The 12198-nt window shown below is 48.0% G+C and overlaps 1 protein-coding gene across 1 annotated transcript in view; it reads right to left on the bottom strand.

Moving 5' to 3' along the window:
- LOC8028477 (long-chain fatty acid transport protein 4) overlaps positions 1-11897 on the bottom strand; it is a 72698-nt gene extending 60801 nt beyond the window's left edge. The window contains 1 exon segment of the mRNA XM_029989668.4: positions 11629-11897. Within this exon segment, the coding sequence (XP_029845528.2) occupies positions 11629-11789 (161 nt within the window). The 5' untranslated portion in view covers positions 11790-11897.
- Between the last annotated feature and the right edge of the window lie 301 nt (positions 11898-12198).

Genomic DNA, 12198 nt, shown 5'->3' with positions numbered 1-12198 from the left:
GAAATTTCAGATCTCGATTGTTTGCGGCAAGTACAGAACAACCGACCATAACCCTCGAAGAGCGAGCAAACTATGCCTCACAATTTACCTGGGGCCATTTTGTCCGGGTTTGTGCTTTGGGCGGTTTCGCCCGGGGCTATATTGACCAAGACCGTTTTGTCCGGGACCATGTTGTCTGGAACCATCTTATCCGGATCCCGAATGCGGCAGCTAGGTTTTGTGCAATACATAATGTAGGTAAAACAGCGCAGAACGACAAAGACTAGGAGGAAGGAACTTCCTTCTAGTCTTGGTCGTTTTACGCTGTTTTACCTACATTACCCTACACCAACTAACCCAGCTTTCAACTTTGGTAAGGCTTTGTGACTATACTGCCGTTCGAACTGCAACCGCGGATGCGCTCTTTTTATATCATCAAAAAGCTCAATACAGGCGTAGGCGATCGCAGCGGTTCAAGCCAACAAGTTCAGTCGGCGCGATTTTCAGAAGGCTCACAAGTCGATGCCGCGTAGAACAAATGCTCGATTTATTTGGATCTGCATACGTAGAAAGTAGGCTGTACACACGGAACATTCTTCGCAATTTGTGCTAGACATTTTTATTTTTTTATAAAGCTTTATTTTATTGTAAGCCCCGTCCTTTTTTGTGTGATGGTGACCACGTTTGGAAGTTGTTGTTTTTTCCGATAAATTGTTGGAATAGTTCTACCAGCGTGGTACAAAGCGAGCTTTATTGGCGGATAGAATGTCGGGCTCACAGTCCCATTCTTTGATTGTGCCGTGAAGTACGTACATTCGGTAACGGTTTCCGTCCAACTTTCCTCCCATTCCGCGTTAAAAAGGGAGACGGTCGCCGTGGCACGCACTTCGAGTTTCCCGCTCTGACAACGTCATGAGTTGCTCGGCCAAGTAAAGAAGTCACGTTCGCTCCAGCCAGCCGTCCTCGGAAATAATTGCTTTTCCGAAGGACGCTAAGCAACCTGCGTCACAGCGGCGTAACGCTGTAAAGAGGCGAATGTTTTTCTGCTCGAGGGCTCTTCGAGGTGCAAGGTCTCAAACCGCGCGTTCACGAGGATCTCGACGACTGGTACGACGACGCCATCGTTTTCATTGACGCCCAACACGTTCGTGCTTCGTCGCAGCATAAGCGCGCCTCGAACGACGCTCGGCACGCTGAAATCGCGGCGTTGCTCTCGCAGACATTCGGAAAGCTTGGAAGGTCCCGAAGCCGCCGTCTCGTGGAAACATTGGAGCCTGCTGGACTGGCCAAAACATTCTATGACCAGCCAGACCGTTTTCATCTATACCCGCGCTAAACAGTTGCAGCCGGGCGCAGATCCTCTCGGGTAAATGCTTCGAGTTGTTGCCTCGATTCGTAAGCACAGGGTCGAGCTCTGAGCCAGCGCCACCCATTGGTTGCTGGACTGAACAGCAACTAGAAGTCATCGCATTTCACTCGAAGCAAAATACCGGCCCATGGAGTCCGGTAGCAAGATTCAGTTCCGGTGGCGAAGACGAGCCACGTCATTCTGCAGGAAACATTGCTGGAGCTCATCTAGGCCATAATTGTGAGCTGCGATCATTTTGTATATATTGCTGGGACAACACGATGCTGTGGGTTCATTAAGATTTTCGAGTATTTTGAGTCGGGGCATGTTTGAAGCCCATTGCTTTTGGAATGTCTCGTACGGGCAATGGTCGCAATTGCTGTTAGCTATCGCGCAAGTTTCACTCTTTCAATTGAGTTCTAGCAAACCGATTTCTTAACAACCTGATTAAAAAATGAAAGACGTCTACAATTCTCTGTCATGCCGAATTAGAGCCCGGCTCTTGAAGAGGAGAAGGGGAGGGTACGGAGGGGAGGGTATGTCCGCGCTCCCCCTCCATACCCTCCTCTCCCTCCTCCCCTCCCATTTATCCGAACATTTTCGCTAAATTTCCCACTAAATTAAGCAAAAATTTCCCGGCTAAATTTAGCGGGGAAATATTCCCGTTAAATTTGGCGAGAAATTTACCGACATTTTCCCGCTAAATTTAGCGGGGAAACTGAATTGGTATTGAGGTCACCTGGCGTCAATTTCCCCGCTAAATTTAGCGTGACGTCACGTGTGACGTCATTATAGGAAACTTCCCATAATGCCACGCGCGGTTACGCCGACGTCGACCAAACCGGAAACGGGCGCCCAAGAGCTGCGCTCTAAAAAATACGTAGAAATATGTCAATGTTTACAAAATTACCACAGTGTTCGGTGTTGCCGAACGATTTATATTGTTATAATTCGTAACAAGAAACGGCTGTAACCGATTGAAATGCCAGTGGTTTAAAAGAAGATCCAAATTCAAATAAACCGTTCTGTGCACGGCATTCAAGACGTCACCACGCACAGTTTTGAACCCCCTTTCACGACGGCTTTACCAAACGGGATGTGCACTTGGTGCAAGAAGCTTAGATAGTAGCTTAGCCAAAGACTAAGCAAAGCATTTCGCGTACATTTGTAACGTGTCAAGACTAATTTATGTCCACAAACAAGGAGCATCGACAAAAGCAATCATCTTCCTATACTGTTTTTTTTTTTTTAACTATTTAACTCGAGGGAAGAATTTTGGTTAAAAAATGTTCTTTGAAATGTCAGTCGAATCACGTGACGCTCCTCTCTGCCCTCCGCGCCTTAGCCAAGTCGTCGTATTTTTATTTTATTTATTTATTTAGGAATACTACCGGCTGCACTCAAGGAGCCATGGTAGGAGTGGGTACAAAACATGTATACAAGATGCAGATTTATAAATGAAAACTCAATTAAGTATGAATTCGAGAGCAGATACAAAATTAGCAACAGTTGCGTTAACGACGACATCATTTGGTAGCTCGTTCCATTCATGAATTGCCCGAGGGAAGAAAGAATATCTAAAATAGTCGTTTTTGAACCTGTATTGTTTTAACGCTCTTGCGTGGTTTAGACGTGAGGACCCGGTCGATAATGATTGTATATAGTTAGAGCTTTGAACATGAAGAGTGCCATTACGAATATTGAACAACAATTTTAACCTATCAATTTTCGCTCTCATTTGCAAGGTTGAAGCTTCGCTCTAATAACTAATTCGGTGGACGATGTTTCTCTACGATAATCATTACAAATAAACCGAGCAGCTAACTTTTGGATACTTTCCAGCTTGTTAATACCGTTTAGTGTGAAAGGGCACCATACTGAACTAGCATATTCGAGCACAGGCCTAATAAAACTTTTATAAGCAATAAGTTTAGTGTCAAAAGCAGCATATTTTAATTTCCTACGACACGCAAACAAAGTGCCCCTCGCTTTGTTAACCGTTAATTCTAAATGCTGGTTCCAGTTCAGTTTATCGTTAAAAAGAAGTCTTAAATACTTGTACTCCTCAACCCGCTTTACTGGTTGTCCATCCAGTAGGTAACCAAATTGAATTGGCTTTTTTTTACGGGACACTGTCATGACGGCTGTTTGAAAAAAATTTAACTTCATTTGCCATTTTTTAGTCCAACACAGTATCTCATCCAAAGCCTGCTGCAGTTTAAGATTGTCGGTATGGCTTTTTATTGTTTTATATATAATACAGTCGTCAGCGAACAATCTAATCGGGACATCAATATTGGTTGGAATGTCATTAATGTAAATCAAAAACAAAAGTGGCCCAAGTACGGAACCCTGGGGCACTCCTGAAGTAACGAGCACTTTGTCCGAATCAACTTTGTTATAGTGGACATATTGGCTTCGGTTTGATACATACGCGGTTATCCAATTTATAATTTGTGAGTTTTTGAGTATACTGGAAAGTTTTGCCAGCAGCTTTGGATGAGACACCGGGTCAAACGCCTCGGAAAAAGCTAAGTAAATTACGTCCGTCCGGCCCCTCTCGTTAATGGCTTCAGCCAAGTCACGCGTAAATTCTATGAGCTGAGTTGTAGTCGAAAGTGATTTCCTAAACCCATGCCGATTTCTATATATTAGGTTATGCTTATCCAAGTGACACGAAATATGCGTAAAAATCATCTGCCCTACCAATTTACGCGTGGTGCTAGTTAAAGATATTGGCCTAAAGTTTGATGCTGCACTCCAGTCACCCTCTTTATGTATCGGAATTATTTTTGCTGTCTTCCAGTCATTTGGTAATACTGCATGCCCGAGAGAAAAACAAAACAAAACACGTAAATACTCGGACATCCCTTCTGCGTACCTTTTTAAAAAAAAAGTGTTTGGTATCATATCCGGCCCAGTACTTTTCTTAGCGCCTAATTTACTTAAAATTAAGTCGAAAATTCCCTCCCGAGTTATAAAAATGTCACTAATTACGTCCGCATCGTTAACTTCGAGGCTCGGGATAACTCCGTCGTCAGTAGGAAATACCGATTTAAAAAAAGAATTGAACTCAGTCGCGGTAATATTACTTTGGACAGATGGCTTATCCCTAGGTGAGATATAACGCCAGAACTTTCGTGGCGCACTTTTAATGAAAGAGCGGAGCGAAGTATTAAAATATTTTTTCTTCGCTTCTGACATTTCAAGTTTAGGTCGCGCATTTAGTTCAGAAAGAAGCTGGCGACATGTTTGTGTTCTATTAGATTTAGAATTCTTTCTCACTCGGGCAATTCTACGTTTCAAATGCAAGATATCTCCGTTAATCCGTGGATTATGAACGTTAGTCTTTTTCTTTCGTGTTCTTCGTCGCGTTTCGGCGCAATATTTTGCCTGGCTCGGTGAAGCGTCGTCTGATACTTTTTTTGTACCTAACCCCGGGTGAAAAACGTGTCAACTACAGGTTGTGAGCGCCCGACAAAAGGGCCTCCTGGGGCACGCGATATGTGACGCCGAAAAGAAGCCGTCTGCGTGACAATCACTCGAGTACGACGCTGTCGATATTTATGGGAGGTGCCCAATGACTGGAAACATATAAAGGCAGAGGAAAGAAAGACTACATTACGGGTCACAAAAAAGGAAAGTGGGGTCGACAATTCACTGGAAAGTTCTTTACTGTTTGAGGCGAGAACGAGAGTTTTGAGGACGAGAACGTAGAGGGCCACATTTCAGGAGACAGACAGATTATGTGCCACCTGCCATAATGAGAGCGAGACACTAAAGCACCTGATTTTGACTCGCACGGGGCTTCGCCCTGCACTTCCTGAAGGGTTGACGAATTTGCCCAGGGCCCCGAGTTTCGCTGGCGACGACGGAGGGACGGAGGAGAAAAGGATTCCAGTGACAAAGAGGCGATGAGGAGATTCGTGTAAATTATCTAGGGAAAACCAAATGATGGGGACAGGCGGAACAGAGGAAAATTGGGACTCCCTCCCGCGTGGCTCCGGCCCAAAGTCTCAACCCTGTCTACCAGTGGGTCCGGTGCTGGGGTAACGCCGACCAGGTTTGACCAAAGGACAATTTGCGACTCCCTCGCCGAGGGGAAGAGGCAGGGGGGTGATGTTTTTAGTTTGTTTTGCCCGATCCCCCGAAGGTCATCCTGGTCATATCCCACACTGCCTGGTGATAGTTAGGGAGAGAAAAATAATTGGTCTTAAAAGGGCGGGAGGAATCGTACGTTTGTCTTTTTTAGACCTGGGCCAGGTTGCGCAGGTTACCGCCCGTTACAAAGGGTGTTCGTGACTCCAATCCACTCGTTTTCCAAAATGGCGGTTATAGTGAAGGTCAGAGATGCCTGCTGCTGCAGAGCCTGTCTAGTGTGTCGGCTTCACTGAGCAACACAAATGATGTCTCGTTATACGAGGAAGCTAGGGTGTTAGGAGCGCAGGTCACCTCTTTATCCGCCAGGAGGCACGTTTTAACCCTAGAACGAAACCGAAACTAACCTCTATTTTGGATTTGATAAGTGTTCATTTCGGATTCTTTCATAACGTGTGTCTCTCAGCGTAATTATTGAGATAAAGAAGTTGTTCGCGGAAACTTCATTTTGTGACATACGTGTCCAATCCAGGCACTTCGGAATATTTTAAAGGGTCGATGCAACAATTTCTGTACTTTGCGCAAATACCGCTTAAAACGGATCCCTGACGTTAATGACCTATGAAACACGCGTTCGTTTTTCACCCCGCGCAATAAAAGTTCCAGAAAAAAAATCCAAAGAAAAACGAGCACGGTTCACCTCCTCAAGCGGCCACGTGATCTGGAGCCGATTATATGCCGCAAGTGTTGATCATAGCCACGCGCTGGGGTTGGCAAAGCACAGGACACGCGCTGAGTTCCAGACATTGTTATAGCTCGGCTATTGTCGTCGTTGCAGCGATTGGACACGGGCCACTATACCCGAATGCATGTCGAGGCATCGATTGTCACGAGCCCAGATCGAATGCGTACGCAGTCTTGGCGTCCACTGTGTGAGCAGCATTTGAATATCGTCACCGCAAAGCTCGATGACTCATTCGCGGGGATCGTACTGTTGCCGTTGTCCCCACAGCTCCGTCATCGAATTTCGCGAAGGAGCAAAAGGCGGCTTTGGAAGGAGAGACTGAAAGAAAAGCCCCGCTTTCATATCTTTTGAATTCCGCCGCGACGAAGACGCTTCTTGGTCAGCGGTGGTGCGTTCGAGTCTTCTTTTCTCCCACTAGTGCCAGGAAGCCGGTGTAAAGTGAGAAATATTCCTACCCAATGTCGTTGCGCAGTCCCTTTAAGGAGTTCAGTGTCCCTTTAATGTAACATGGCATATTGTATTTGTTGAAAAGATCAGTGCTGATATTTGTGCGTTCTTGTTGCCTTTTCTCTCTCAGAAAATTGCCATCTCAAATAATGAACTGCGGGCCCTTTAATCGGTTTTCAGGTATTTAGATGAATAATTGTTTTAACATTATTCCCGACACGTGGGAGCATTTTTCATTAACGAGTTATAAAATGAAAATAGTCGAAAATAAACGAAAACATTCTAGGTAATCTGAGAAATCCACGTAAAATTACGTTAATTGTGGGTAAAGCATATGGTGCTATCAAAGTCGCGACTTTTGATAATCGGCAAACTTTCCAATCTCAGCCTTTCCGGTTCGAAGGAACGCCTACCTGCCTGCACGTCTGCTCACTGCAGCACCTTTCGTTGGCGTTGGAAGCCGGTGAAACAGCAGCGAATTTTATTCAGTATGGCGTCTACGAGCGAATGCGAGCGCTGTGTGTTTGCATCAGCTTCGCGTGTTCCACACTGCGCGTGCGCGGAGCGCAAGATTGAGGTTTGGGATTGGCGTACGGCGACGACGCGCTTGCGCAACGTGGGGCGCGAAGGCTCTAACGCAAGTGCGCAGAGCTTGCGTTTGCTTCTATACGCAGTACTGAAACTCTCTCTTAAGGTCCAATCCCATACCGGCTGCAGAACTAGGTTGGGAGAGTAAAGAGTGCTGTTTGCATTCAGGAATGACATTTGGCGAGCCACGATCGCGAGCACTTCCGCATTTCATGGAACCCTCAATAGAGCGCTTCCCGTTCCCGGGAGGCGAGCAACGAGACGCGAAGAGCCGTTCACATCCATCCATGTGCCTTTTTACGCAAAGCAAGACGCTTTTATTCTTCCTTCGTCTCAGGTTTACACGGAATCGTGGAGGTTGACGAAGCACTTTCTCCGTGGCGCCATCGTTCTCTCCGTCCTATTCTTTGAGTGCTGTTCAACCGAGGCCTTCGACAGTTTCTTTCCGAAATTCAACCAACGCTGCATCTGCCGTTCGCCACCAAAGAAACCCACAAACGCTTGGCACACTTTCTTTCGCGTTTAGATTTTTTGCTGCCCGCTGTTACAGTCAGTCTTCGAAATAGTAAATGTACGCCTCTAGCAAAGCGAGCTTCGTAACTGGATTGCTCAAAACGTCCCATCGGCAAGTTGAAGAAGCTCTTTCTTGAGAGATTGGCAGAACTTGAGTCACCTTAGCCTTTGGACGATGAATAGCGGACGAAAAGCAACGCTGCAGAGGCAACCGAATAAAAAAGACGTGCACGAAAGAGAGGCCGGGGACAGGCGTTCGGTGCTCTCCGATCCAGCCAGGCCCAGGAAAAAGCGTTCCCAGACACGCACGACCTGCGCAGATTTGGCAACTCCACCCGCCCGGGTCGCGCGCTAGAAAACGTCGAGGAACTCGCCAGGAGGCGTCCCAAACGCACCTCCGCTATCTGGACCGGACTCGGATCACTCGGATCCCGAGAAGAAGGCGAAGCCGTAAGCCGTTACCGAGTGACATATTCGACGCCAAAAACGTGAGAAAAAAAAAGACGGCGGCGAAGGCGAGTCATCGGAACCGCCAAGGCCGCACTTGGATAAGAAGACTCCCGCGACTGGCAGAGAGCAACGCGACCGATGTTTTTCTCCCGGTCCTCCAGCCACGAGGCATCGCGGCAAAGCCTCTAGAAAAGTTCCAAGGTCGGGCATCGCATATCGATGTATATCGATAACGCCTCGTAAAATTCCTATCTGTAATCGTATTTTCTCTTTTGGGCTTCAATGGCGATTCCGTCAGAAGCAGTGGTTGGCGAACTCTGCGTCAAAGGGCGTTTGGATATCGAGCCTGAACATTAGCTGCACCAGCGGCGTAGACTTTCCATCCTCCCGGGGGGCTTTTCCGCGCAATTTCTTTTGCACCGGCCATCATCGGTAGTTTATTTTAGGGGGTACACTCTACAGCGTATGTATATCGCCACGTGTCCGTCGCTGTGCGCGTTTTGTTTACACGCCACTAGTAGAAGCTCGTCACATGGCACGTAAACAGCGTCTCGGTAAAGATCATGGCCAGGGGGGGGGGAAGGGCGGCACGAGCCGCGATACCCCCCCGTAGTCTACGCCTATGAGGTGCACGATGGCCTTTCAGATCAGCGGGGAACGCAGGATTAGAGCGCCTTCATACACACGCGCGCTTTTGCTGGAGTGGTGACATCTCAGCCATTTTTTCGCCCAATCGCTTTTTCTGCATTTTGAAGCGCGCGCAATCCGGTGTCGCTGAGCTCGAGCGCGTAGCTTCGGCTAATATCCATAGACGCCATTTAACCGCCCGAGTCACGCACCGAGTGCGCGAGAGCGTCACGCGCTGGCACATTCGGGGCAACAATGACGTCTTCACCCTGAGGCAGACAGACGTGCAGGCAGCCTACGCAGGATCCGTGTGCAGCGCTCCTCCACGCGCGGTAGCACGAGGAAAAATCAGCGGCCCTAGAAAACTCAGCCAAAGACCCCTTGGAAAGCGTCCTCACTCGATGAGCCAGGCTGGTCCAGCGAACGTTTGCCGACGCTGGAAAGAAAAGCTGGCGCACGCTACCCGTGCCTAACCGAGGCAGCACTTTGGCCAAGCGCCAAACGAGCTAACTAACGCCAAATAATCAGCCAACTTTTGAAATATCAACTTTCGAGGCAAGAGTTGGTAGAGAAACGTCCCATCGCGTATTTTCCATCCAGGTAGCCTTTGTGGGTGCCATTTTTTCGAGCTTGGAAAACACAGATTTTATGCATCGGAAAGCGATCTCCAATGTTCGAGACCTTCGTGTGGCATTTTTTTCGAAGCTCACGGACTTTCTTCCAAGTACGAAAACCTTGGAAACAGTGCGGTGGGATGATTCTGAGCAAGCTCCGCAGGTTTTGTATTAAAGGGCGTGCGCACGAAGGAACATTCGAGAAGGTAGTCAATTCCTCGGCGCCAATTAACTCGCTCAATAGGACCGAAGAATGCTGCGTCGGTTCGACACGGGTAGCGTGCACCAGTTTTTCTTCATTCTTGGCCCAAGCTGGTTTCAACGCCATGTGCTAGTTACTGTATCCGACGTGACGGTGAGCCCCCTGTTTATGACCAGCTGGTCGTACATCTCACCTACCGCCTAGTCTAGCTCTTCTTTTTTTCAGCAAATTCGTAAAGCGTAAGAAAGACTGCGCAAAGATAGGGGTCGCTCCTTGTCCACCCAAATGCAGCCGTCCGAACTAGGTGCGAGTTTCAGAACTCTCATTCGCAAGTTAGAAGGGATTTTCGGAAAATTTCCGATGGGAAAAGTAGTGTTCGGTAACTGGTTTTCCCACGGAAATGTTGAGAAAATCACTCGGAACTCGGGATAGCGCCGAGTTCTCGGAAACTTTGCCGTCTAGCTGCTTCGGACATTTGGGCGGACAATGATCGTCCCGCCAAGCGCAGCTTCTACTTGCGGCAAAAGAAAACGCGGAATATTTTCGGAGGGACGTCACACACGTAACGAGCGCAAAATAATCGCAAAATGTATTTAAAAAGAAAAAATAGTGCTATTCCGCTTATCCCCAGTCTTGGGTTTAAGATACGAAACGCCCACCGTCTCTCGCATTAACATGTATTAACCGTATCGTTCGAGCGTGGATTTGCGAAGAAAAAAAAATGATGTTCGCGCGGTGAAAGTTGAGAAAAACACGCTACACGCGCGCTATACTAGTTTTCCTTCACTACTTCGCGACCTTTGACAACGCGATTAGCAACAGGGTTTCACATCGTTCTTTACTCTCGAGTTTCCCCCTCGGGACAAGTTTATAGCCACGTTAATAGCGACGAAAAAAAGAATAAAAAAACAAAAACAAAAAAAAACAGTAGTGCACTTTGAGGTTGTTTTTTTAATGCGGAGCGCAAGTGTCGTCTGCTTGTAGCACAGGGGTTGCTCCGATGTCAGAACGCCGAGCTCTCATTGGCTGATTGAAACAGAATGAAATAGCGGGTGGACCTCCAGGCATCTAGCACTGAAAGTCTACGCTGTATATCCTTTCAATCGAAGCCAATCAGAGCTCTGCGTCCTTTTGACATCACTCCTGCGAAAGAAGCAGACGATTTGCTATCCGCGTAACCCGCCTTTTTATATTAGTTTTTATTTATTTATTTACCTTTCTGGAAGAAAAAAAAGGGGGAGGGCAGGAAAGTTTTCTGCCTTGGGGAAACAACGCTAAATGGGTTTCCTTCAGCTGGAAGGAACCTTCCCGCTGCGAGGTTTTACGAATTCCGTCCGAGCTTTACACGCGGACAGCGACCTGACCTAGAGACGATCTGGCCATTGTCCGCCTAGACAGTAAACGAAATGCCCACTTCGCGGATGAAACACCCGCAGAGGTGTCATCGAGCGGTAACAAAAATAAAAAAAAAGCGCTATGCTTTTTCGCGCGGTGTAACTACACGGTCATTCTAGGCTACAGCTAGTACCAAAACGCTAACAGATAGCGAATAAGACCACGATGTACCGCCAACGCGCGTGTCCGCACAGCCAAACAAGACCAATCGGCACGACACGAGGAAGTTGTGCTTCAAACGCGCCTCTAAGGCCATTTTCATGCTCCTCCGCACAGCCAACCATGCTGCGCAAGGACGAGTTGTTTACCGGTCGCCCGGAAACTTTCGTAGCAGTCAGTAGAGGCTCTCCATCTTTCGCCATTCCGCGGTTAAACGGGCAAAAAAACAATGACAAACGCCTAGAACCGATTTCCTATCGTCAGCTCGCTGATCACAAGTTGCAGGCGATGGCAGCTGGCCGAGCTCTAGGGAAGTTTTCCGTTATGGACTTGCGGCTCGCTAGGCCGAGAAGGTTTCCTCGAAGGGACTACGGAAGTCGGAAACTGTCAGGCTGTCCCGAAGGCGATCGGCTGACGTCTCCAACCGGCGGGGAATAAGGCCAGCGGCGTTCGTTGCACTCACGTCAAGTCTCGGCGGGCCGTGTAGAAGACGATTCGCACGAATCTCCATCCTCCAGTGACCACGTACAGCACGCAGGTGACCAGGGCTGCCGCCCACGTCGAGCAGAAGGAGCCCAGCGTGAGCAGGCTGAAGGTTCCGCACAGGCCGGCCAGTTTGAGCATGTTCCACGGGCCACACGAAACGAGAACGGCGCTCTATCCGGCCCTCAGCGCAGCTTTCCGACGAACATTTGGCACGTTTTTCCTCCTTCATTGCCACAGGAAGAACTGCGGAGCGTCGATCACGTGGTCAATCGCTGCGCAGCGCCGCCAACAGGCTGGCGAAGCAACCAACCGGCGCACCCAACGCGCCTGGTTCTGCTTATTTACACGAGATGGAGCCATGGCGTTACGAACTTCGGGAGTTCCAAGGCGGGTTATATATATATATATATATATATATATATATATATATATATATATATATATATCAGGGTGTCGAACCGGAACCGAACCGGTATTTTTTCCGGAACTGAACCCGAACCCGAACCGTTATATTGTTATCGCGATGAACCCGAACCGGAGCTGAACC

The sequence above is a fragment of the Ixodes scapularis genome, unplaced genomic scaffold (assembly GCF_016920785.2).
Source record: "Ixodes scapularis isolate PalLabHiFi unplaced genomic scaffold, ASM1692078v2 PGA_scaffold3__209_contigs__length_174095766, whole genome shotgun sequence".
Lineage (NCBI taxonomy): Eukaryota > Metazoa > Arthropoda > Arachnida > Ixodida > Ixodidae > Ixodes > Ixodes scapularis.
Note: the sequence above shows the minus strand (reverse complement) of the source record. Positions and strands in the feature narration are given on the sequence as shown.